At 41.8% G+C, this 27,459-nt stretch overlaps 1 protein-coding gene across 3 annotated transcripts in view; it reads left to right on the top strand.

Moving 5' to 3' along the window:
- Nucleotides 1–27,459, top strand: part of Camk1d (calcium/calmodulin dependent protein kinase ID) — a 417,381-nt gene that overhangs the window by 253,258 nt on the left and 136,664 nt on the right. For all 3 annotated transcript variants that reach the window (XM_041630683.1, XM_041630682.1, XM_041630684.1), the window contains exon 3: nucleotides 11,137–11,211. In XM_041630683.1, coding sequence (XP_041486617.1) covers nucleotides 11,137–11,211 — 75 coding nt within the window. The remainder of the gene's footprint in view (nucleotides 1–11,136; nucleotides 11,212–27,459) is intronic.

Genomic DNA, 27,459 nt, shown 5'->3' on the forward strand with positions numbered 1-27,459 from the left:
TCCTCATGTTCCAAGCACCCTGGGCACCTCTATTATCCTTCCACAAAGGTACCAAAAAGGAAATGATATTCTCATAAAGGTGGTAGTCTTAACAAGCTTTCCTAAGAAATATTACAAAGAAATGTCACGGGCGGCCGGGGCGAACTTGTCAGCGTTTTACACACTCTTCTCGAGAGGAGTAATGAGCGAGTCACGTGGCCTTGACCCTCTGTGCTCAGGATGCCCTGAATCTTACAATTAGCACAAGATCTATTGTCAGGGAAATCTGTCCCCTTAGGTTAACTTTATAGAGGCCACTAAGCCTGTGCAATCACCCGCCATCTAAACATCTGAATTCCTTCTCGGTAGCCTAGCAACTCACCCGTTTCTGTACACTTGGTCATTTGAGAAGCTTTCATAGACAAGTCTCTGCGCACAGGGCTCATCCCAAGCCAATTAAATTAACAACTCCCGGAACAGGACTGGTATTGGGGAGAGGGATTGTTTGCTGTTTGGGGGATCTAACCCAGGGCTTTTGTGCATGTTAAGCTACATCCCCTGCCAGGTATCAGTATATGTGAAAACTTCTCAGATAATTCTAATACACTCTTGATCTTGTGACCGGCTGCTGTTGTTATCATGGGTAGTAACAGAAAGGGGAAAGAATCTGACAATCAAATAGTCCAACTATTTGTGAGCCAGCCCATCAGCTCTTTGAGTATCTGTAAGGCTTTATACCCATAGGAATGAATAGGTTGTTTTCTTTTGCATTGAATTTTGTGAGCTAAGTACTTTTTTTTTTTAAAAAAAAATCTAAATTTGGATCTAAATTACTTCTCCTTTGGATTAAAGACAACCAAATCCGAGCTAGCTATTCTAGAAACTGTTTTCCACAGAAGCAAATCACTGAGCATTTTTCTGCGGATTCAGGGCTGTGTGAGGGGCTACAGGAGGAGAAGTGGGTCATTCTTGTATGAATGACTTCCTAGTTCAGCACATCCCATATCTAACTGATGGGCTTAACATACAGAGGAGCTACTGAAGTGTGAGTTTATAACCAGGCTCCTTGGCAGCAAAGACGTTCCGGGGAACTTGGATGCTCGAGACAAGTTTCCTAATTTCTTAATGCACTTGACCTCGTTATCGCTTTAGCTTCATTGATTGGAAGCATTGGAAAGAGGCTTGGAGAGTATCTTGCCGAGTGAAGTAATTTCCAGATAAGAAAACTGAGACCTTGAGCACTGACATAGCTAGAAGATGACCAAACAGAGAGAGACCAAGCCCTCCAGTACCCCTCCCTGAGTACCTACCAGCACGGGCTCCAGTCTGCCACGCTGCTTAAGAGAGCTGGCCGCTGCCTTCATGAGTCTGTACTGTACCGAGGATGTCTAGGATTCTCTTAAGAAACTATGATCAATTCTGAATAAGAGTTTTAATTCTTTCTTTTTATTTGATGCAGAGTCTCACATAGCCCAGGCTGGCCTTGGACTCCCTATGTATACAAGGATAACCTCAAACTTCTTATCTTCCTGAGTCCACCCACTAAGTGCTAGGATTACAGGCACATGTCATCGTGCCTGGCTTTATTAGGGTCCGATTAACTCTGGAGCCTAGTGTGTACTTAGGGAAGCACTCCACCAGCTGAGCCACTTTCCTAGATCTTCTTTATTAACTTTTAACAATTCGAAGAAAACTCATTTCACAATTTGAGAAAATCAACACATTTCACTTTATCTTTAAACAGTTACAACTATGACAAAATTGATTTGTAAATTTAAGGTGTCTTATGACTATGTTAGGTACCCCGCTGGTAGGCCTCACTCTTTAGTCTCCTATTGATTATGGCTCCATCTGCTGGCAGCAAAGAGAAGTGATCTTTTAGGATTTGAATTTCGAATTCTGGACAATCCTTAGTGTTATATATATTCCATATATGTATGTATGTATATGATATAAACCCATGTAAAGGTGTCGGTGGGCAGTGAGATAGTGCGAGCATATATTTTTAGTGTTCATTTATAATTGAGGAAAACAAGTTAGAAAGTTAAAGTCAAGTGTCAGGGCGTTTTTTTTTTTTTCAGTTAGATGCATCAGGGTGAGAATCAATATAATTTCCTGATTTTTTTGGGCAGTTTAACTTATTAGTATGTGATTCTTATTCTTTAAATTGATTTTACTTTGTATTATGCATGTGGGTGTTTTTTGCCTGCATGTCATGTCTGTGCACCACTCGCTTGCCTGCAGCCAACAGAAGTCAAAAGAAGTCATTGGATTGGCTGAAACCAAAGTTACAGATGGCCATGAGCCACCATGTGGGTGCAGGGAATCAAACACAAGTCTCCTGGAAGAGCAGCTTAACCACTGACCCATCTCTTGGTGTGCGGCATTTTGAGTATACTTGGTGCACTAGATGTTGGTGATCTTGATGGAAAATTCTTAAAAGCAGCTCTTTATAAAGTCAAGCAATATAACCATCTAGTAACCTATTGCCCCTTGAGTTCAGGAAGAGAAGAGAGACCTAACGTCCAAAACTTCTCTTGCACACTGAGGAGACAGCCTGGTACTGTCCTTGGGAGCTGTGTGAAAATGGTCACTTGGATCAATTTTCTGAATTCTGGGTTCAGACATACAATCCAGTTGAGGGGAAAGCCTAAAGGAGGACTCCACTCCAGCTTTAACATTTTCGGGGATAACTATTACCAATTGGATTCATCCCTTGCTAGGCTTCTTTTATCTACATATAAAGAGCTCACAACTAAATACACATACACAGTGCAATACCTGCCACAGGTGCCCAACGTAATAGAAGAACTTCAAGGGCACAGAAGAGGTGAGAATTAAGGTCCGTGAGCTCTTTGGAATTAGCAAAGGGTTCTCCGTAGAGAGGAGTTTGGAAGGGTAATTCAGTGTGAAGATATGGAGAAGATGAGGGTTCTGTGTGGCCAGAGGAAAGGTGTGCGCAGCTGGGCATAGTGCAGCGCAGGAGAACTGCCTGCCAGGGCCGAAGGTGTTAGCGAAGGACAGAGCAGAAGACCATGAACTGGTGAAGAACTGGCCATGGGTGCCTTTCAGTCAGGGTGGTGACTTGGACTTCATGCTGGGCCACAAGGAGCCAGCACCAGAGTTCAAGGTAGGGAGCCTGGTGGACTCTCCAGAGAGCATGCTCCAGAGTGGGTGGGAATGCTAGGGAAGCGAGCCCCAGGAGGTGGTTATGAGCTGGGAAGAAGAATCTACTGTGGACGGCCATGTAAACGGAGAGATAGCATCAGTGACGCTGCCCAAGTTATAAAGCTAAGTTTGCTGGCAAATATTTTGATGCCATCACTTTCTCTTCTGATGGGCGATGTCCCTTTTTCTCAGGGTCATGATTTGCACTGTGTAGGTTGTTCAGCAGGTGGAAAAAAACCTTCTAATATAAGAAAGCAGGAAGTATAGGGTTATTGTTTTTTATTTTAAATCTGAGAAAACTGTAAGCCTTTACTACACAAACAGGAATGCTTACCTAGAACTAAGTATTGTCAGAATAGTCTTCAATTCTATGCCAGGGAGCCCTGCTTTTTTGTGAATAAAATTTAGACATAAATAAAATGAAAGCCAAGAGTGGTAGAGCCAAGAGTGGTGGGTGCTGAAGGACTCTGGCCTTTGCCTAAGAGTGTGGATAAATTTACAGGAGAGAGGCCAACTTTCCCAGACCTACCAGCCTGAGAGGGGTAGCCGAAGCTCGGTGCAGCTCCTTAGGAGACTGCAATCCTTGTGAAGAGAGATGGTTTTGTGCTGCTGGAGGAAGAGGGGCCCCCATAGGCCTACTCACCAGGGAGTGGCATTGCTTGAAAGGATTGTAAGGGTTAGGAGGTGTGGCTTTGTTGGAGAAGGTGTGTCACTGGGAGTTGATTATGAGGTTTCAAAAGCCTACACCAGGTCCTCTCTCTCTCTCTCTCTCTCTCTCTCTCTCTCTCTCTCTCCTCTCTCTCTCTCTCTCCTCTCTCTCCTCTCTCTGTTTACTGATCAGAATGTAACTCTCAGCTACTGCTGTAGCCTGCCTGTGTGGTGCCATGCTCCCCACATGATGATAATGGACTAAACCTCTGAAACTATAAGCCAGCCCCAATGAAATGTTTTTCTTTATAAGAGTTGCTGTGGTCACTGTGTCTCTTCGCGGCAATAAGAACACTAACCCAACCTTACATTTTCTAATAATATACTTTGTTCCAGATGGTTCTTTCTGGATATATTGCTTCCACCTCTTACCCACATGGCTTATTTAACTTGAGTAGAGAGCAAGGATGATACTAAGGGAAGGGACTTTGTTATGCTTTCCGATTCCTAGATTCTTTATAATTTGCTTTCATAGGTTTCTTCTTTCTTCAGGTCAATAGATCATGATGGAATGGAGAAACAAAACAAAGCAAAAAAAAGAACCAAACAGTACTTAACTTTCTCTCTTATCTTATGTGTGTGTTACATCCCTCAATTATAATGAAGTTCAAAACTTATGACTTGTCCAACTGTGAAAAAGTAGTCTGGAGGAGAGATGTTGATATCAGGACATATGAGACTGTGTGCAAGCATGGCTGTCCTTTGGTCCTAATGGTCCCTCCAGCTTCAGGGCTTTGGAACAGGGCCTGTGTGTACGTTTGGCACTGTGGGTTTTTTTTCCTGAATTAATTTTAAAATGTTCTCTTGGCTTCTTCTGGGTTTTTACTTGGCTTTTAGCTACAGTGTGGACAGACATCTGTTTCAATACCCATATGCTGTTTTCCCATTCAACTTTTTTTCTGACTGCCTCGGTCTCCCACCCTCTGAGCATCTCTTCTGTCTATTGTTTGAGGAGATGGAGACATTAATGTAGATGCATAAGGCATTTACCCTCAGCATATAGGTGGGCCAGCTAGTGCTTACTTGGGCTTCACAGATTAGTGATAAAAATTAATTGAAATCCTCGTTAACACCTAAGCTTGCTTCAGCAACATTATTGACTTTAAATCATGCCCATTTCTTAGCAGTTTGGTGCTCTCCAAAGAACAGTCCTCATGTGTGTGAGGTCCCCTTGGCCATGCTTTGGAAAAGCTGAGTGTTGACTTAATGGAAGTTAGCTATCCAAGTAGGAAGAGGCACAGCCTCCACTTGGTCTGTAACTGCATCCCCACCTCCTCTCTGTGCACTTTCTCTCTATTTTCATGGAGCAGATAGGAGCTCATGAGAAGTTGTTTATGAAGTTTTTACTTCCAGACCCTGTACTATTCTTGCTGTTTTTGAACACATCTTCTCTGTTCTTCTTTGATACACTGGGATTTCATCAGTCAAGAGGTTTACAGCCAGTATCTTGAGAGCATTCATTAAGTTGAGGTGGTTTAACAAATCTCTGTGTCAAGTCTCTGCGCCCCTCAGGGTGTACAGTGCACTGTTACTGATGACCTCTTATTCGGACAGCTCTGGCTTTATACTCTCTTTGATGCATTTGCTCTAACTTAGGGTCATACTGTGCTTCCTGTTGCTGCGATAAACACCATGAACAAAGCAACTCGGGGGATGGGGAAGGGTTTATTTGACTTACAGGCTGGATCCCAGTCCATCTTAAAAAGGAAGTTAGCGAAGGAACGCAAGGTAGAATCCTGGAGGCAGACGTGGAAGCGGAGACTGTGGAGGAATGCTGCTTACTGACTTGCTTTTCATGGCTCCCTCAGCCTGCTTGTTTATACCAGTCAGATCCACCTGCCCACGGTAGGCTGGGCCTTTCCATTTGGATCAGTAATCAAGAAAACGCTCCACAGATATGCCCACAGGCCAATCTAATGGAGGCATTGTTTTTTTCACTTGAGAGTCCATCTTCCCAGATGATACTAGTTCGTATTAAATTGACAAAAAAAAATCTACCCAACACACTTAGTTAATACAAAGTTACCTAAATAGCTTTAATATAGGTTTGGTTGTAAGAATAGGCTTAGATCAAACCCCAACAATGCAAATTATGAGTTATATCACTTTGAATACTTCACCTCCTATATGTTTGCCCCCCGCTTTAAAAATGAGGAAAATAATGTTTACTCTGTAAAGTTGTTGATACTAAATGAAATATTTAAAAATCCCTAGGGCCTGGTGGTGTAAGTGAATAGGTAGGTACCTACTTAGCAGGTTGGGGGCCAGGGGTTCAATTCTCAGCATAACAAGAACCAATGCACATACTTGACACATTCTTGAGGCTCAATAAATCATGTAATAAGACAGCTCTGTGAGCAGACTCAAAATAAAATGATGAAACTGGTTCATTGCTAAGTTTGGATTTGTTATGTCCCAGGGGGCCGAGGAAACTGCACTTATTACAAAAGAATCATAGTTGAGATGTTTAGGGAAACAATGTCAGAGATACTGTCACATTTTGTAAACATAAAACAGTAGAATCTGAGATCTACAACAGCCTGAGACGCTGGACCTCAATGCATGGTAGCATTCTGGAATAGGAAATTAAGCAGACGGTTTGCTATCACTTAGTAAAGACTGTAGTGGTTGCTAGGAGCCAACGCGGGTTTCCTAAGAACAAATCTTCCCGAACACCCAATTTCTTTCTTAAATAGTCTTGCATGGCATAGAGCGTGGAGAAATGTCATTTCGGCAAAGTTTCTGGTTGTCTAATGAATAAATGGTAAAATATGGGCTCAACGATCGTACTTGGGAGTTTGCAACTAAATGGCAATCAAAGCCCATTGATCAATGTCAGTTAACGTGGTGGGGGGGTCTCTTGTGGAATACAACTCTCCTATTTAAAGTTTTAGGTAGGAATTTTAACAAGAGCACTGCATGGACGCATAGCAAATAAGCAAATGGTCCAAAGCTGGGAAGAGTGATAAATACTTTGGATGAGCGAATCAAGATTTCGAATACCAGGGCCATCTAAAGCCCTGCATAGATACCAACAGGACTTAGTTCAACTAAGCTTGGGGATGGAGCTGCTGCTTGGTGGTAGAGCGATTGCCTAGCATGCTCAAGATACTGGGTTCAATCCCCAGAGGTGCTGAAACTATAGCAATATCAACAAGACAAACAAAAAAGGTGAAAGGTAAAACTTTAACTTCCAAAGGCTAAGCCTGGGTGATTTGGTAGAAATGCAAGTGAAAGTGAGTAGGCAGCTTAATGGACTCTAGTTTGTTTTCATTCATTCATTCACTCATTCACTCATTCCTTCAACAAATGTCTATGAAGTGTACTCCCTATCACACCCTTTAGTGGCACTAGGGAGACAGTAGTGACTGAAATCATTAAGATTCCCTACCTTCTCATGCGAAAACACTTACTCAGCCTATGAAAGCAGAAACCTTACATTACCATTTATTTGCATATGCATAATGTCTAGCTCATGTTGACTAATAGTTTCCCGATTACCTAATGCCCTGCTCTTGATAACTGTGTTTCACACCTGGGTCCTTACTTTTGCTTGCAAAACAGTCTGGTCCAATGAACGTCCATGGAGTGGTAAGAGGCATAACAACTGTATTGTAAGATTGTTGATGGACGATGGATTGATGACAAAAAGAAAATACTAGAAGGAGGCATTATGAACCTCACCAGTCTGCAGGCAGACACTGTAGCTTTAATCTCTATTGCTCCCATGATTCATGGCATAAATGCTAATTTCCAGTGACTCTCAGGCTCCCTGGGAAGACTTCTTAGCTGTAGCCTGTGTGTGCTCCCTGGGGCTGAGACGTCTTCATTGTCTTATCCACCACTAAATTCCTAGTGCCAAGGACTGTGCCTGGCCTGCGGCAGACTCCCAGCAGATATCTGTTGAATGAATAAGGGAAAGAGCAGACTCAGCTCTGGTTGACATTTGTGGCAGAAATGGACATTGTGACATTGCTGCAGAAATGGGAGGTATCAGGTGTTTTGTAAAGATAATCTATAAATTTTAAACTGGTAAGTTTAGTCTGTCTCTATCATAAGGAGTCTGGAGGGGGAATTAGTGATTAAAAGCAGATGTAGGAGGCCAGAGTGTTTTCTTTCACCATGTTCTAACAGCTCCAAGTTAATTAAACCACTTTTCTTGAAGAGGCCATTTTAGGATTTGTTTGAAATCACTCAAGTATGCTTATTCAAGCATTAACCATCACAACACAACTCAGCCCCATCATTTTCTTGAGACCATTGCCCTAATTCTGACCCACACAGGACCCAACTTTCTGTAACCTTAAATACAATACTAGAGTTTTAGAGTTCAGCGTTTAATACTTAATTGTTCATCGGCTTGCTCCACTGAGACGAGCTTTTTGAAGATAAAACCTTTTGCTTTTTCTTGTATTCTTCCAGATACAGGAAACCCAGTGAGAGGCCCATTGCTTGACTCACTGAAACATTAGTTGAGAGGGAGAGTTCGTAATGTCTTCTCAGCCATTTTCTTTCATTTTGGTTTGTCCCTACCCTCTGTTGTTCCTCTCTGGAATGCTCCAATGGATACAAAAATTAATTTCCTATCAACACTCAGTTAAGACATAGCAGGTTCTTTGCCCTACACACCCAAGTTGGGCATTGTGGCCTTTGTTACAGCCTGCCTTTTCTGCTAGGCTAATGCTTTGTATACAGCAGAGTCTCTGTATCCAGTGAACTGGCTATTAACTGCTGAATGACTGAATTCTTGGGCCCAAACAGCCTTCTTGATTCAACTTCCAAAAATTGCCAGGAACATAGGTGCCAATTTCTAAGCCCAGGTGTGAAAAGATTCAGCATATCAAAACATAAGAGTCCCAGAGACACTTATATTCCATATTCATAACAGTGCAATATCTGGAACATATTTATACTTTTAAAAGTATGTGTTATTTTCTAGGATTTGGAGGTAACTGTGACTCCATTATTCTCATTAGCAGCCCTCCATGTGATCCCATTCATATCAATTTCCTATAAATCTAAGCCCTGACAGCCCAAATTAATGTGACTAAGTGGAAATATTTATGCTCTTGTGAAGGAAAAAAATGTACACAATACACACTTTCTTTGATCATATTCCTTCATGTATAGCCAATAATGACAACTCCACAAATATCCAAGATCTTGGTTGTCCCCATTTAAGTTCTGGCTATTTCTTTGGTAGCGTGATTTATTTGATATAGTGGTATAACTCATTGCTGATACTATTTGCTTCACTTGCACAGTGACTAACACTGACAGCTAAGTAGGCGCCCTGCATGGGAGGCCTGTGAAATGTGAATTTAGTGTAATTATTTTAACTCCCACAAACAACCATGTTAACTAATAAGAGCTGCCGAAATAAAAGCAGAGCATTGCCACTTTTTGCTAATTATCTTCTCTTCTCCCAACTCTAATCAAGAGAACCCTCTTGTTCATCTCACTCCTCAGCTTTCTCTTTGCAGAGGAAGCCATCTGATACTCAGGGAAGCAATCCCGCCATTTTCACAAATACATATGGGATGTTGTTTCTTGTTGTTGAGTGGCAACGACCTTTACATTTCACCCATCCATTCTTGAAGCAAATATTTAATAAGCAGATCTGTTATAGGCACAAGAGGGGAAACAAATGAGTTGTGTGAATCTACTTTCAAGGGGCTCCCAAGAGTCTGCAAGCTCCATCTTGTCTTTAAGTGGTTCATCAGGAATGTCAGCAAAAGGCATGTGGTAAGAGCTAATTAGCTCATTGAGGAATGAAATGATTCTTCCCTCATATGCATTAAATAAATATTGAGCTTGACATTCTGAGCAGACACTGTTCTCTGTCTCGAGTTGTAAGAGCTAAAATGAATCTGTCTCCTTCTTGAGCTGCCTTTGTTGGAGACTTTGATACTCGGAGTGGTCCTAAACCAGCAGCATCTGCATTTGGGTGAGAAATATAGATGCTAAGTCCCTACCCTGGACCCACTAGATCAAAACTGCCTTGTCATCAGATCCCCAGAGGGTTTATTTATGCACTTAAATTTTAAAATTACTGATCTAATCCCCTTGTCTCTCAAATCTTTTTGTATACACACTGTCTGGGGTCTTAAAATAAAAACTGCTGGGCTCTGCCCTGGTCTTGTATTATCCAGTCAGAGCCTGAGAATTGGCATTTGTGCCAAACTCCCCAGAAGATTCAAGGACTGCCTCTTAAGAACTTATTGATCATCCTTGGTTATGAGATTATCCTTGTAATTCTCTAACAGGAATATCAGGAATAACAGGATATCAGGAGAAAGAAATTTGACTATCCAGAGACAGGTGATGCTGAGGAATAATACTCTTATACAATGTAAAGATTTGTTACTTGTATTGGTTTAATAAAAATGCTGATTGGCCAGTAGCCAGGCAGAAAGGATAGGTGGGGCAACCACTAGGAGAATTCAGGGAAGAGGAAAGGCAGAGATGCAGTCACCAGCCAAACACAGAGGAAGCAAGATGAGAATGTCTTACCGAGAAAAGGTACCAGTCCATGTGGCTAAACATAGACAAAAATATGGGTTAATTTAAATTGTAAAAGCTAGTTAATAATAAGCCTGAGCTAATAGGCCAAATAGTTTATAATTAATATAAGCCTCTGTATTGCTTTGGAATTGAATGACTGCAGGACAGGGTGGGACAGAAACTTTTGTCTACAAGGTGATTTGAACATGTATTGTTTCTAAAGTTTGATATGAAATTAGCTTTCCCAGTTAGCTCACTTGGGAAACTGAGTTTGCTGGCAGGATAAGTGTGAACTCCAGTGAGGTGGTCAGCCTGGTTTTCCTTTGCCTGCACTGGATTCATGAACATGACCATGGGGCATACTGGCTGTTAGGAGGGATGGACCCACACATAGCTGGCTCTTTAGACTTGTCTGTAGTCCCTGCATTGAGACAGTGGAAAGCAGTTGTGTGCTACCCAGGAAGTTTAGCCATTTGACATGCCACTATGTGAGAAAATACAGTAGTGAGAGATTTGGTCCATGGCATACAACATGTTCAGCAGCAGCATTCAGTGCAGTGTTACCAGCTGTGGGCTCCTAAGGCCTTGAGAATGATGAAGAGAAGGGACTGAGGGAGTAAGGAATTGAGAAATATATTTGGAACAATGTGGTGGAAAGTCTTCAACGTCTTATCAAGGAATTGGGGTTCTATCATATCACTTTTGGTCCCTGTCATGACCTTTTTTTCAAGTATAATTGTCCTTACCATTGTGTGTGTGCTTTTTTTTTACTTTTAGGATTAAACATGAAAACATTGTTGCCCTGGAAGATATTTATGAAAGTCCGAATCACCTGTACTTGGTCATGCAACTGTAAGTACCTTGTCTGATGAATACTGAGGGGTGTGATTGCCAGTACCTAAACAAATGAATGCTGGAGGCCTGTGAGGCAACAAAACATGATGATGTCTGTAGGGTACTGAGAGCAAAGCTCATCCCCATACAGGGCACCAGACACCTTTAGACCTGAACAGGCCCCTTCTGCTACTGCTGAATCCCACAGTTGGGGTCTATGCCACTATCGCAATGTGCCTCTGTGGCTGTCTCATCTGCCAGGGCCAAATGTTGCCGAAAGACGCGTCAGTGGGCCAAGTATGAGGAACACTTTGCTCTCATTTCTAGGAGAGACTCCCACCCGTCTTCATTTCCAGGGATGCTGGGGGAGGAAAGCAGATGGCAGCTTGTGCTCCGTCCCTTCCCTTCTCTCCCTCTGGTGGATAGTTGCATTCACTTGTGACTGAACTGTGGATTCGTGATAAACACAAAAAAGGAAAGTATTACTGGAGTCAGATGGTGACATTGCCACCTCCATTATGCTGTCCCTGGAATCCACGAACACCAAGGATTTCTGAGACAGGGAGGAAGCGAGAATGTCAGATAGAGATGACTTGTAAATGTGTTTTAAAATTTAAGGCAAAATTATCTTTCTCACTACATAGATGCTTGACTTTAAGTGTGTGGTTGTCAGAAACATCCCATTCTTTATTTACTAGAATTAAATATTAGAAACGTCTCAGAACGTTGAAACATCTCCATGATGTAGATGTGTATAAGCAGACGCTGGGACACACTATTGGGTCCTGTGACTGAGAGGAGTGTTGCTGAAAAATCAGAATATAGACAATGAATTTGATTGTTTATTAATGAGGTTCTGACTTTGACTTGCCACAGATGTACAGAAGAATTGGGGTTAGGTTAGTTTAATGAATAGTTTTTCATGTTTTCTCTTCCTTATGGATGTTGCATAACTTCATATTCTGGAGATCATTTTGATACCAGAAAGCATCTATCGATTCATTTCTTTTTTGTATTTCATTGCCTTAAAAATGTTTTCATGGGTGATTGTATTTTGGATAGATAATTTACAAATGTCCCATCGACAGTAAGTCAGGCTAAGCAGCTGTTTTATTGCTTAGTTGAATGTGAACTGCCCAGTTACCCAGGAATCTTCCTTAGCACTCTGCTATTTGATTTTTTGAGACAGGGTTTCTCTGTAGCTTTGGAGCCTGTCCTGGAACTAGCTCTTGTAGACCAGTTGTCCTCGAACTCCCAGAGATCCACCTGCCTCTGCCTCCCGAGTGCTGGGATTAAAGGTGTGCGCCACCCCCGCCAGGCAGTATTCTGCCCTTTTGTTAGCTGTGTATATTGCACATCTCTGGTTTTCTTTCCTGACCAGTAATAACTCTCCCCAGATTTAGAGACGGTCACTAAAGACGCTCTGACTTTGCTTTGTGTAGTGTCTCCTCTCTAAAGATATAAATGATTCATTTTCAAATATTGATTGCCTAGTAGGAAGAAAAAAACATTTGATGATGAGCAAAAGCCCCATATAATATCATCTGTGTTCTGAACTGCATGGCTTTTTTGTTGTTGTTAATGCAAAGTGACTAATACTAGAATCAGAACCCCAAGGTCTTTGCATTTATTTACTTCAGGTTTGTATGGAAATATATTACCTATCACTTTAAGAACCCCAGAGATGGAAATCTCCACTGTGCCACTGACTGGGTGAATCTGGGCAAATGACGAGGCCTCACTGAGGACCATTTTCTATAACGGGAAAAGGAGAAGATGGTAATGTTTACTTTAGAGATGGGGTGGGGAATGTGCCGGAAATGGTCATGGAGAACACGTCCTCAGTATGGGCAGGTTTCTTGGTGGACATCCATATCATTTCGTCAGGATGCTCTTCAGATTTTAATGAGATGAAGACCAAATAGACCTCAATTTTACTTCTCTTCAAAGTAAAGAGATCAATGGCTTGATCATGTGCTCACCAGCAGAAACGTATGTAAAGAACAGACAAGTGTCTGGAACAGACCCAATCGTAGACCAAACCTGGCACAGACTTCCCCGTCCTACTCAGACTCTCAGTTGAGAATGTCTTCTCTTGGTGGCTGCTAGCGAAAGCTTCGTTAACGCGAACCGCACTTACTGAGACTTCTTAGTATCTGAGAGGAATTAGGCAGAAACCAACTACCTTTTGTTGGGCGCTCTAGGTCTATTAACATGGTGGATGTTTGAATGACCTAAAGAACAAAGCTGTGTATCTGCCCTGCACATGCCAGTGAAAACATGTTAACTCGTACCCATTCATGTTTCTTTGGTTTTCAGTTCCCTTTTAAAAATCAATTTTATCGAAGTGTAAACCACACAAAATATATTGCATTTCATTGGACGGGATGTCTCGGGGATGAGCATAACACCACGATTTCTGATCCTCTCAGGAAGACTCCTTTCATGTGTCCCTTTCAGCCCCTCCTTCACTGACCTGTGGTCCAATCAATGATTTCACATGCACAGGAGCTTTTATTTTGTATTCTAAGATATGGAAATGGAGTAATATGTACTCATTTGCATCTGACGTAATTCACTCTCAGGGATAGCCTACATTCAGTGCCTTGATTGAAAAGAACTTTAATTTGCTAAATTGCTTTGGTAGCTTTGTCAAAATTCAATTGCCTGGGCCAGCAAGAAGGATCAGCAGGTAAAGTGCTTGCTGCTAAGCCTGGCAGCCTGAGTTCAATCCTTGGGTCACATGTGGTAGAAAGAGAGAACCAACCTGGCAAATTGCTTACTAAAGTCCACAAGTGCTATGGCACACACAAAATACCCATACACACCACACCACACACATGCACACATACACAAACTACACATACCCACCACACCACACACACACACACACAGACACACACACACAAAGTACCCGTACACACCAACACACACACAAAATACCCATATACACCAACTCACACACACACACACACACAAAATACCCATATACACCACACCACACACACGCACACATACACAAACTACACATACACACCACACCACACACACACACACAAAGTACCCGTACACACCAACACACACACAAAATACCCATATACACCAACTCACACACACACACAAAATACCCATACACACCACACCACACACACGCACACATACACAAACTACACATACCCACCACACCACACACACACACAGACACACACACACAAAGTACCCGTACACACCAACACACACACAAAATACCCATATACACTAACTCACACACACACACAAAATACCCATACACACCACACACACACAAAGTGATGAATTTTTTTGTTAATATATTACTTGATCATATTTTTGTACTCACTATTCTGTTCTATGCATCTGCTCTTGTATCAAAATTATGCAATATCACAACTCTAAAGTAAATCTTAGAACTAGGTGTACTTTATTCCTTTATTATATTATAATTCCTTTTCTTTTATCATTTATTATTTTATCAAATAACTTTGGCATTCTTAAAATAGATTGTTTATATGAAATTTTAAATCAAATTTTGAGACTTGTTGGTAGACATCTTGTTTGGAATTGCATGGAATCTAAACAAAAATCTGAGAACAATTAACAACTTAAATTTGGGCTTTAATTCATAAGCACAACTTGTTTCTCCATTTAGGTCTTTTATTAAACTTAGCCTACATTTTACAGTTTTCAGCATATGGGCTTTGCTCAGTTTCATCTGAACTATTTCATTTTATTGATCCTGTTGTAACTGAATGCTATTTCATTAGAATGGGTAAAATACAATGAACTTTTATAAGTGATTCCCATGGTACTTCAAGTAGTTGTTGTATCTTTTGTTTTATTTTTTTTTTTTTTTTTGGTTTTTCGAGACAGGGTTTCTCTGTGGTTTTGGAGCCTGTCCTGGAACTAGCTCTTGTAGACCAGGCTGGTCTCGAACTCACAGAGATCCGCCTGCCTCTGCCTCCCGAGTGCTGGGATTAAAGGCGTGCGCCACCACCGCCCGGCCTGTTTTATTTTTTTAAATCATTTTCTGCATCAATTCTTGTTAATTCCCAAAAGAATTCTATGTAGCAAAACTTTAATTTACCAAGTATATTTTAAGGTAATATATGTCTTTGAAATATCTTGTTAATTCCCAAAAGAATTCTATGTAGCAAAACTTTAATTTACCAAGTATATTTTAAGGTAATATATGTCTTTGAAATAGCTTTTGTCATATATTTTGGGAATTCATATAAAACAATTCTGACCTTCCCTCTCTTATCTAAATTAAATGTTTTAAAAAAAGACAAACAAGAAAGAAGAAAAAACATGGGCAGGAACCCCTTGCCGTCTCAGAATACAGTATTATCAGAAAGCCTTGGACTTGCTTTGGGAGTGTGTAGGCTGTGTGATTATTTTGTCATTGTATTGGGTTTTATTTGCCAAGGCCTGATAGCATTTCCCTCCTGAAATTTGTTGTATAGCTTTTGGCTCTGGATTAGTGGAAAGTGCTTTTGTTCTTTTGGGTTTTGTTTGCTTGTTTGTGTTTGCTTTTATTTTTGAAAAGCCCTTTATTTCTGAATATGTAGGATTTAGAATAGAACATTTGGGAGTACTGGATTTCACAATATTTGTGCTCGGGAGGGTTTTGGTTTTTTGGGAAACATCACCCTCAGCACCAAAGCTCCTCAGCACCCTAACTCTATTGCTTTTATAATTGCTCTCTCCATTCTTAGGGTGGGCTGTATTTGTCCTATGCTGCTATGGGAAAGATTCATTGTTTAGGGTGTGTTTATGTGCATTTTATTTGTGTCTTGAACAAATACATTTTTTCAGAATGCTATTTGGGGGCCAACCTTCTATAGATAGTAAAAAGACTGAGATCACACTGATATAACTTAGAGATGAGAGATCAGTTTAAATTTCTGTCTCATCTATCTTTGCTTGTAGACTATCAGTCCTGTATTTGGAAAGGCCACCTCTCTTACTTTCCTCCTTCACATCTATAGTGGGTTGCATAAGGCGCAAGCTGAAGTATACATTTACAGGACTACAGAGATGGTTCTGGAGGTAAAGAGCTCTCCATGCAAGCATAAGGACTTGTGTTCGTATTCCCCGAACCAACATGAAGCTAGATACAACAACACACATTTGTAATCCCAGCATTCCTGCTGCAAGGTGAGAGATGGAAACAGGAGAATTCTTGTAGCTCATATAGCCTGGCACACACCTGACTCAAAAAAAAGGGCAAGACCTAACACCTGAGATTTTTCTCTGACCTTGACACAGGCATCATGGCATGCACGCACACTCATATGCACGTGTACATACTTGCATACTTATGCGTACACCTAAACAAGCAAAAGAATATGTTGGGAGTAGTTTTGTAGGAAAAGCAGATTGTATTGCTGTTGTGCTTTGCCACCCTCCCAAGAAGACTTTAGGCTCCATGCATGGGTACCTTCTGAATCTCTGTCTCCAGCCTAGGACTATTCAGAAATTTCACTTTGCTGTGTGATAAGTACCATTCAAAATCTCCACAAAATCTCCTGGTGTCTGTCTCATCTTAAAAAATAGAAGCCCCCTTCTTCCAATGTCTTGGACTCAGAATCTGGAGTTATGTTACATTCATCTTTCTCACACAACAAATTCACCCACCCCATGTCACCAACAATACACTATCACAGCTATTGCCCAGGCCCAAGGGACCCATTCTTCTTTCCCCAACCTTACTATTGTAGGTGTCTTCTATTGTTGTGAAGAGATACTATGACCACAGCAACTCTTATAAAGGAAAATATTTAATTGGTGTGGCTTAGAGTTTCAGAGGTTTAGTCCATTATCATCATGGTGGGAGGCATGGTGGTGTGCAGGCACACATGGTTCTGGAAAAGGAACTGAGAGTTGTACATCTTGATCCAAAGGCAACAGGAAGTGAACTGAGACACTGGGCATGGCTTGAGCATATATGAGACCTCAAAGCTCACTCCCAAAGTAACACACCTCCTTCAACAAGACCATACCTACTCCATCGAAGTTATTCCTCCTAATACTGACACTTCCCCTGACCTTATGGGAGCCAAGTACATTCAAACTACTGCAGTGTGCTAGCCAGATAATTGTTGAGGACTTCCATTGACTTCCTACCTCAATTTCTATTGCCTTTGTCTTTCAAAGACTTTACAGCAGCTTCCAGGATTGCATCAGCCCTGACACACTATAAATCCCCTGACCTCTTGTCCTACCTCTCTCTTTCCCTTTTATTCAACTGCATCCAGATCAGAACTATCTATCTATCTATCTATCTATCTATCTATCTATCTATCTATCTATATCTATCCTCTATCTTTATCCATTTATCCATCCGTCTATCTACTTACCCATCCATCTGTCTGTCCGTCCATCTGTCCATCTGTCTATCTTTACTATTTAGTGTGAATACACATTGCATGTGAAGAACAGAGGACAACTTTCAGGAGTCATCTGTCTTCTCCCACCATGTGGGGCCAGTGGTTTCAACGGGTTCATCAGGCTTGGTAGCAAGCCCTTTTGCCAGCTGTTGCCCTTCCCTTAGATCTCTAATGCTCTCATGGAATTTAGAGAAGTCTGGGATTTCTGCTAGATGCCATTTTTAAAGGTATTTTCCTATCTTACTTGTACAAAATCCCCCCTACTCCTACTTTAGACATGTTTATTCCCTGTCTCTTCCCCCAACATTATTTCTCTCTATAACACTTTTCACCCTTAGAAAAGTTAATCTCTACTCTGTTGCCTGTGAGAATGGTACTTGTACACTGTATGGAACACTTAATAAAAATATGTTCTGTACTCAGACTTCTCATCAGATCGTACACTTTTTAAATACATGTTCAAGGACTGGACAGATGGTTCAAGGGTGAAGAGCTCGTCTTTCTCTTCCAGAGGATCTGAGTTCAGTTCCCAGCACCCGTACTGGGCAGCTCACAACTTCAGAGGATCTGAGTTCAGTTCCCAGCACCCGTACTGAGCAGCTCACAACTTCAGAGGATCTGAGTTCAGTTCCCAGCACCCGTACTGAGCAGCTCACAACTTCAGAGGATCTGAGTTCAGTTCCCAGCACCCGTACTGGGCAGCTCACAACTTCAGAGGATCTGAGTTCAGTTCCCAGCACCCGTACTGGGCAGCTCACAACTTCAGAGGATCTGAGTTCAGTTCCCAGCACCCGTACTGGGCAGCTCACAACTTCAGAGGATCTGAGTTCAGTTCCCAGCACCCGTACTGAGCAGCTCACAACTTCAGAGGATCTGAGTTCAGTTCCCAGCACCCATACTGGGCAGCTCACAACTTCAGAGGATCTGAGTTCAGTTCCCAGCACCCATACTGAGCAGCTCACAACTTCAGAGGATCTGACACCCTCTCTGACTTCTGCAGGCGCCTGTACCCATGTGGATATACCCTTCCATACATACAAACACATAATAAAAAAATAATTCATTAAAAATGTTTTTCAATTACTGTTGGTTATTAATAAATATATTTGTTTTTCTTATTTAATCTTTACAACAAACTTTAGTGGTTGTATATTACAATTTTACATGGAGAAACTGACCAGAGAGACTGAATCTTTTGATTAAGGCAACAAGTAACCCATCATGAACCCTTGACCAATGTAGTATAATGTTCCAATAATATTGTCTAAGCAAACCAATTTGTATTTATCAATGTGAATAATTCCGTTTACCTAGAATGCCTTAATAATTATGACTCTGTCAATATTTTAAAATGCATAGAAGAAAGATTATTTAATAATAGCATAGAAATTTACCTGGAAAATCTTATTCTGTTCACAATTACTCCGTGTTTTTCTCCTATGTAATTTTTAAAAGCACAATGACTGAATGGATGAATGATTTTTGCCAATATGGTGATTTATTTTGTATTGCTTATTCTAGGTGAGATGCAAATATTTCTAATACTTATTTCATTCCATGATAGCATTCAAATATGAATAATATAACCAGATACCTGCTGAGATTCAATACCTAAGAATTAAACACATACTATTTGAAGAATATTCATTCAGTTCCCAGGTAGCTCAGGACATGAGAATATATGCAGTTTCCAAGAGAAAATGTGTTTTATCTACTGTGTTGTCTTGTGTATGAAGCTGTTTGAACAGTTCCCTCTTTGGGGGATAGGGTCACCAATGTTAGCTTTCATGGGGATATTGTATTCATAATTTATACACTGTGTTCCCAGAAACATTTTTAATTAGAACACAAATTATCACTCTCAATAGAAAGCCTTCGGTAAGTAGTCGAACACAATAGTGAAGGAAAATGTGTTTCTGGATATAAAACCTTAATATATTTACATATAAATTACTGAAATCTTATCTTCACTTACCGCACACAGCTAATTAAGAACTCGGTAGGCCTGTAGTTTCTGCTCAATATTGGGAGGGTAGTTAGGATTTTTATGGCATAAGACATAGAGGATCCTCTTTAGTGGCTCTCTTTGCACAGGGGTGGTAACCACCATGGCGGCACAGAGGTGGTGATAACCCACCATGCCTGCACAGAGGTGGTAATAACCCACCATGGCTGCACAGGGGTGATGATAACCCACCACGACAGCACAGAGGTCATGATAACTCTCCATGGTGGCACAGAGGTAACCCACCATGGCTGACAGAGATGATAACACACCATGGCTGCTTTCTTTCAGGATTGTCCTCTGTGTTCTGAGGGGAGGCACCCTTGAAGAAGGGTGATAAGTGTTAGGCAGATGAACGTAGGGCTGAGGGAGGTGGCTTATGCTCCTGACAGAAGGGTCTGCTTCAGACAGAGGTCTTATTCTGGAACCTGTCTGGTACAGAGTCTGGTCTGTGAGTGTCGGCTGGACCCGGGAATGCCTAGTCTGTAGGGGTGAGTCTGCATGAGGTTGAGTCTATGAGGGACTCTGTCTAGGGGTTCATCTTTGATGACTTTTGTCCTTTGGGGGCTCAACTTGACTGGCTTACAGGGAGTTATGTGACATCTTGGTAGGCAATAGCATCTGGAAACCCTGGCAGATGCCAGCTTGGTATTTCTAGTTACTGCTGCTCATATATCACCCAATAACCACCTGGGTAACTATTGGACTAGAAAGGCTTAGAGAGCCGCAAAGACAGAAACCAAACGGTCCAATATAATCTTCAACAAGCGTTATTAGATTCAACTATATGAAATCGCTAGGACATAGTCATGCTTTCCTTCATCTTTTTAGATTTACAAATTTACAAATGTTTTTATTTCCAGGACTTGGGGCAGAAACTAAGACCTTATTCTGCCTAAATAGGAGCTCTACCACTGAGCTATATCCCTAAGCCCTGCAAACATCTTTTAAAGATTTTTTTTAAAAAAATTGATTCTTCTGTATATATGTGTGTGCCTGTTTGTCTATTGTGTGCCCTGTGCATGAGGTGTCCTGTGGAGGCCAGAAGAGAGCACTGGATCCTTGGAAATGGAATTACAGGCAGCTGTGAACCACCCCACGTGGGTGCTGGGAACTGAACCTAGGTCCCCTGCAAGAGCAGCAAGTGCTGTTAGCCACTGAACCATCTATCCAGCCTCCGTGTCTTTCATGGCTTTTACTCTGCGCCACACAGTTTGGTAGTTGAGTTGTGTTTTCATTTAAAGTTGTCTCTTGGTTTTTCTCATGATTTCTTCTGTGGTCCATTGGTCATTTAGGAGTATTCTGTTTAGTTTCTGTGTTTTTGAATTTGCTAGTTGTCCTTCTGGTGATGATTTCTGGTTCCCGTCCCTTGTTTTTTTTTTTTTTTTGTGTGTGTGTGTGTGTGTTGGGCATTCTTAAAGCAGTTTTCTTTTCTTTTCTTTTTTTTATTTTTATTTTTTAATTTATTTATTTATTAAGGATTTCTGCCTCGTCCCCACAACCGCTTCCCATTTCCCTCCCCCTCCCCCGATCAAGTCCCCCCCCCTCATCTGCTCGAAGAGCAATCAGGGTTCCCTGACCTGTGGGAAGCCCAAGGACTGCCCACCTCTATCCAGGTCTCATAAGGTGAGCATTCAAACTGCCTAGGCTCCCACAAAGCCAGTACGTGCAGTAGGATCAAAAACCCACTGCAATTGTTCTTGAATTCTCAGTATTCCTCATTGTCTGCTATGTTCAGCTAGTCCGGATTTATCCCATGCTTTTTCAGACCTAGGCCAGCTGGCCACTAAAATCAGGAACACGACAAGGATGTCCACTCTCGCCATACCTCTTCAATATAGTGCTTGAAATTCTAGCAATAGCAATAAGACAACATAAGGAGATCAAGGGGATTCGTATTGGAAAGGAAGAAGTTAAGCTTTTGTTATTTGCAGATGATATGATAGTGTACATAAGCGACCCCAAAAATTCTACCAAAGAACTCCTACAGCTGATAAACAGCTTTAGTAACGTGGCAGGATACAAGATCAACTCCAAAAAATCAGTTGCCTTCCTATACACCAAGGATAAGGAAGCAGAGAGGGAAATCAGAGAAGCATCACCTTTCACGGTTCCCGTCCCTTGTGGGGCAAATAGATGCTTTGCAGGATTTTAGTCCTATTCAAATAGTCCTATTCAATCCTATTACTGACACCTGGTTTGTGGACTAACCTATGACTTACTCTGGAGAATATCCCACTCCATCTAGACAGACGGGTGCTTCTGTTGTTGTTGGCTGGAATGGAGCTCTTATTTCTGTCAGGTCGTGTTGGTCTACAGTGAGTAGTTCCTGCTTTTCTTTTGTGGTATTTTGTTGACTTGTGCTATCTTTTATTGACGGTGTTGCTGAAGGCTCCTATTGTTGAGTGGTTGCTCTCCTAGGTTCCACTAATGCTTGCTTCACATACCCTAGAACTCCAATGCTCACTCCTAGTGTGTTTATTTTTATGCTGAATTAACCTCTTTGGGATATATACTGTCATTTGCCTCTTGTAGCAGGTTTTAGCTCTTTGTAATCATGCCTTAAATGTGTTCTTTACTTTTAATACATCTTATGGTACTTTTAAAGATACTATACTCCCCGTTTGACCCAACCTGCGTGGCAAATATCTTTGTCTACAAATGAATGAGGTCCTAAATCATACACAGCTTTAAAATGCCATAACTCTTTCGGGGGTGGTGTTCTGAAGATCACTGTCATGGCCTTGTGTTAGGCAAGTATTTTACCACCAAGCTGCAATGCCCCTGCCTCAGATAAAATCTTGCCATGATAGAAGCTACTATAAAATCTTCTGGAAGTATCATCTGGTCACTGGTACTCACAAAGAAAAGAAAGGGGCTTTGAATATAGAGCATCAATTTCACTCATTTATTCACAAACAGACTGCACAGATAATGTATTTCATTTAAGCATTCATGTAATAACTGAAAGTCAGCAGGCTCAGACTTGTAAGATACAAAAATATAGAAGGGATCGCTGCTGACGTTGTTACAATTCCCTAGCAGATTGAAAACTTGGAGCTTATACAAAGAGCACCTGCACCGTGATGAATTTCAGAGTGTATTAGATTAGACATTCTAGTCTGCAATGCTCCAGGACTGCCAGTCTACGTGACGGCTTAATCAAAGGAGCCCAGCTCTGCTCTGACCCAACCAGCATCCTCATGCAGATTCAATGTATGGGTTCCCTCTGAGGGCGTGTTCTCATAGTGCTCCTGTTTCTCAAAAGCGTCTGCTCAGCTCAGGCTTGTAAGCCCTCTCCTTTCTCTGGGCATCATGGCACTCTGAATTGCCACAGTACCACACGGGCTTCTTGATGCTCTGTGTCTATCCTGCAGCCCCCGCCCCCCCCCCCCCCCCCGCACCTCAGCACCTCCATCTGGCTACCTTGTCACCCTTCCTGGAGCTTGTCTACTCTGCTAGGCATTCCCTGCAATTATAGAATTGTGCCCTCATCAAGGAGAGTAATTGCTGTGAAGTGTAATCACCCCCTCTAGACTGTGTGATCCCAGAGACCTGTTCTTAGAGAAATCATCTCTTTCCTGAAATCCTGTAACCTTCACCTGCGTTTGTCATTATGTATCATATCTCTCTCTCTCTCTCTCTCTCTCTCTCTCTCTCTCTCTCTCATTCATTTATTCACTCATTCTCTCACTCAAGAAGTATTTATGAGCCCCATAACAGGGCTGATATTATTAGCTGGAAGGCTATAAAATGAATAAACATTCTATGCTTATGAAACTTATATAATGGGAGGAAAAAGAGACGGTAGTCAAACAGTTTAATAAGTCATTGAGTATACACAAGCGACTACTAAAGTCTTCTGAGGAAGATTATAAAGGAGGGCAAAGCATGCTTGAAGGTGGGTAGGTAGTTAGTGCAAAATGGCATGGTGACATTCGAGTGTAGACCTATGAGAGGTGAAATGGTGCCACAGAGCCAGGCTTGCCCCAGGCCTGTAATCCATGCAGCCAATCAGGACCCGACCCCACCCAGGGTCTTAACACTTTTCTTTCATCATCTGAAAACTTTTAATCATTCTGACCTTTGAATGTGTGGTTCCTACATGAAGTTGGATTTGACAACAGGGCTTGTGTCACAAGAGACTGGGTACAAGTGTACAGCTGTGTGCTTCTCTTTTAATCACTTTCTGTGGCTGTGATAAATACATGACCAAAAGCAACTTAGAGAAAAGGGCCTGTTTCAGTGTACAGAGGAGATCCAGTCCTGGTGGTAGGAAGGGCGGGCACTGGGAATCTGAGGCTGACCTGGCAGGGCAGTCAGAAAACAGAGAAATAGAGGAAAGAGGGAGGGAGGGAGGGAGAGAGAGAGAGACAGAGACAGAGACAGACAGAGAGAGAGACACACACAGAGAGGCAGAGAGAGAGACAGACACACACACACATGGGGGGAGAGAAAGAGACAGACAGACACACACATACACAGAGAGAGAGAGACAGAGAGAGGAGAGAGACAGAGAGAGAAAGGACACACACACACTCACAGTGGTGAGAGACAGACAGAGAGAGAGAGAAAGGAGAGAGACACACAAAGAGGCAGAGAGAGAGAGAGAGAGACAGAGAGACAGACAGACAGACAGACAGACATACACACACACGCGGGGGGGGGGAGAGACAGAGAGAGAGAGAAAGGAGAGAGACAGAGAGAGAAAGGACACACACACACACACACACACACACACACACTCACAGGTGGGGGAGAGAGACAGAGAGAGGGAGAGAGAAGAGCCAGTTTCTAAAATCTCAAAGCCAGCCTCCATCCAATAACATACTTACTCAGCAAATCTCTACCTCCACAAGGTTCCTTTACTCCTCAAACATTGCCACTACTGGGGACCAGGTATTCAGATACATGAGCCTATGGGGGACAATTCTCCTATAAACCACCGCAACATCTAATAATCCCTTGTAGAGTGACACCCCAGGTATGTACAGCAGGACCACTCAAGTAAGCATTACAAAAGGAAGGGGACATGCCACCAACTAGCAATTAGACCACATGAAAAGAAGGGGAGATCTTTTCTGCCTGCTCATGAACCAGGAGTCTGTCTCCCTTCTTCCAATAGTTGGATTTAGTTACTAAAAATTCTAACTGGCAGTGGCTGTACATATTTATAGGGCATGCTGTGAGTTTTCTCAATGCGTGGATAAAATGTAATAGGCATTATGGTTGCTGGAAAATCCATAACCTAAAACATTTATTACTTCCCTGTTTTGAGAACATCAAAAACCCAGTCTAGTAGCTATTTTGAAATTTATAGCTAACTCTGTCCTCAGGTAGAGGTCATTTCTCCTATGCAGTTGCTCCATGTCCTTTAGCCAACCTCTCCTTCCCTCGCCATCCCTCCCTGCCTCGGGTCAGCGCGTTACACCCTCTACTCTATGATTTCAACTTCTTAAGCCTCTGCACGTAAAAAGGAACATTTTTTAAAAATCTTTCTGACCTGTTTTACTTAACAAATTGTCCTTCACACTTAGACATGCTGCCGTCTTGATTGTCCATGGGGACAACCGCACTGTGACTTTCCCATCAGCTCCCGCTGCAAGACTCTGCCTGGAGTAATACAGCCTCGCGACCCCTTTCCAACAGGGCAGCCTGGGGCAGCTGGCACTCTGCAATTCTCCGCCTTTAGCCTGGACAATGGCTTCCCAGTTGCCCTTTCTGATGCTTATTCTTTGAGGTTATTGAGAGCAACACTCTTGCCTCTGCCCAGGCTTCTCATCCAGCCTAACACCTTTTAGAACCCTACCCCTGCGGTTATTCTGCAGTCTCTTTTCTTCTTATCCTGATACATCTACCTTGCAAATGCAAAAAATCCCACACCAGTGCCCTCTCTGTATTCTCTGCAGCTGAGCTGCTAGGGTCCTGCGGAGACATTTGCATAGTGAGAATTAGACTCAGCCCCCCATGGCTCTGACCTCCTTTCCTGCTCCTTGTAGACACTCCTGTTCAGTTCCATTTTCCCTAAGTCTACCTTGCCTTTTGTAAGCTTCCTGCTCTAAGATAGAAGAACATATTTATTCAACTGGTGTCAGACCTCCTTAGAACCAAATCCCTACATTTTGGTTGCATTGCTTATTAAAACAGTTGGATTTTTTTTTTTTTAGAATTTTATTTATGTGTATAAGTGTTTTGCCTACATGTATGTGTGTGCATTGCCCTTAGAGGCCAGAAGGGGGCATCAGATTCCCAGGCATGGAATTACAGATGCTTGTAAGCCACCATATGGGTGCTGGGGATCAAATTCGGGTCCTCTGAAGAGCAGCCAATGCTCTTCAATGCTGGGCCGTTTATCCAGCCCCACAGTTGGAAACTTTTAATCACTGTGTTATATTAAGTGACCTCAATAGTAGTATTTGAAGTTAGTAGCCAACTGCAGTCACTGATTGGAGCTAAATCTTGAAATACATCCCTATAAAAGAAATGGAACAAATTAAATGATAAGAGCTCAAATACTGTATGAGTTTTCAAAAATCTCTAATTGTACTCTGGAATAGCTTGGTCTGTGGAAAATATCTTGGTGGATTTCTATTTTTTTATTGGCTAATTTTATATCGGTCTAGCAGTGAGAAAAGATGGAGAGTATGATTACATTATAGCATCCAGCTTTGAGAACGCACAAGAAATCTGCTAATAGGAACAGTCTATTTTACAAGGTTTATCTTTTTAAAGTGTCAAAGAGAGTAGCAAATAATAGATAGGGGGACGGCTGAGCTGGTAAAATGCTTGCCCTGAGCGTGACGCACCCAGAAAGCCAGGCGTGGTGGTGCACCCCGGTTACCCTGGTGCTGGAAAGGGAGGTCTCTGGGACTTGATGGAAATTGGAAAGGATGAATGTGTGGGTGGTTTGAAACTCAGAAATCACAAAAACGTGACTTCAAAGATTATATTACAAATACATAGAAATAATGAATGTATTGGAAAAAGTAGGTTCTTACAGACAGGGCTGTAGAAGCAGTTATTAATTTAAAGTAATCAAAACATATGAATTCTGCCAAGATGAATTATTCTGCTTAGATGATTTCCTGTTAGGTAATTTGTAGAAAGAAGTTAAAATGTTTTTGCTTGAATATACTTTGTTATAAGTTATTTAACAAATTTGAAATAGTTATCAAGTTTTATTTTTTAAGTTTGGATTCTGGGGATCAAATCACATGAGGTCTATACATAACAAGAAAATTACTGTTACACACACAGCCTTCTGACATTCTACTTTTCCTTCTTTGTTTTTTATTGTTGTTCTTTTAATTTTTAAGTATTTACTGTGTGTGTGCGTGTGAGTGTGTGTGTGAACATGTGCATACATATGACGGAGAGAGAATGTGCTCTGTGGACTATATGATATCCCAGATGGAAATGAGAGCCAAATAGCTGATATACCATCTGCATGTTTTTCCAAGGGCCCCTGCAGAATTAAGACTTCCCTCCTAAAGATTACAACCATGGTTTCCACTAACTCTGCCACATTGAACCGTGAACTTTGCATTTTGCAAGTTCTTGGGAGCACAAGGCATGACTGAGTTCCAGTTCCTTGTGTAGGTACCAGTGCTAATGACTGGCCCTCTCACCTTTAGGATTTCCATGTGGCTCGTGGAGTTTGCTCTAACATCTGCTTTCCTGGTGAGCTGGTAGTAAAGGCCCAGCCTCCTTCTGGGGAGCCCGAGTTCTCCATCACCGATGTCCAGGAATAGCTCTTCTGTTGCTGAATTATACATATTCTTATTCAGAAAAGCTGCCCCAGGCTGCCTCACTGGTGATTCGCTGTCTTCCCTGCTCTGTCACAGGGCTTGGCAG

Source organism: Microtus oregoni, unplaced genomic scaffold (genome assembly GCF_018167655.1).
Source record: "Microtus oregoni isolate MIOR12 unplaced genomic scaffold, Mior012 000035F_ref0000213, whole genome shotgun sequence".
Classification (NCBI taxonomy): Eukaryota; Metazoa; Chordata; class Mammalia; order Rodentia; family Cricetidae; genus Microtus; species Microtus oregoni.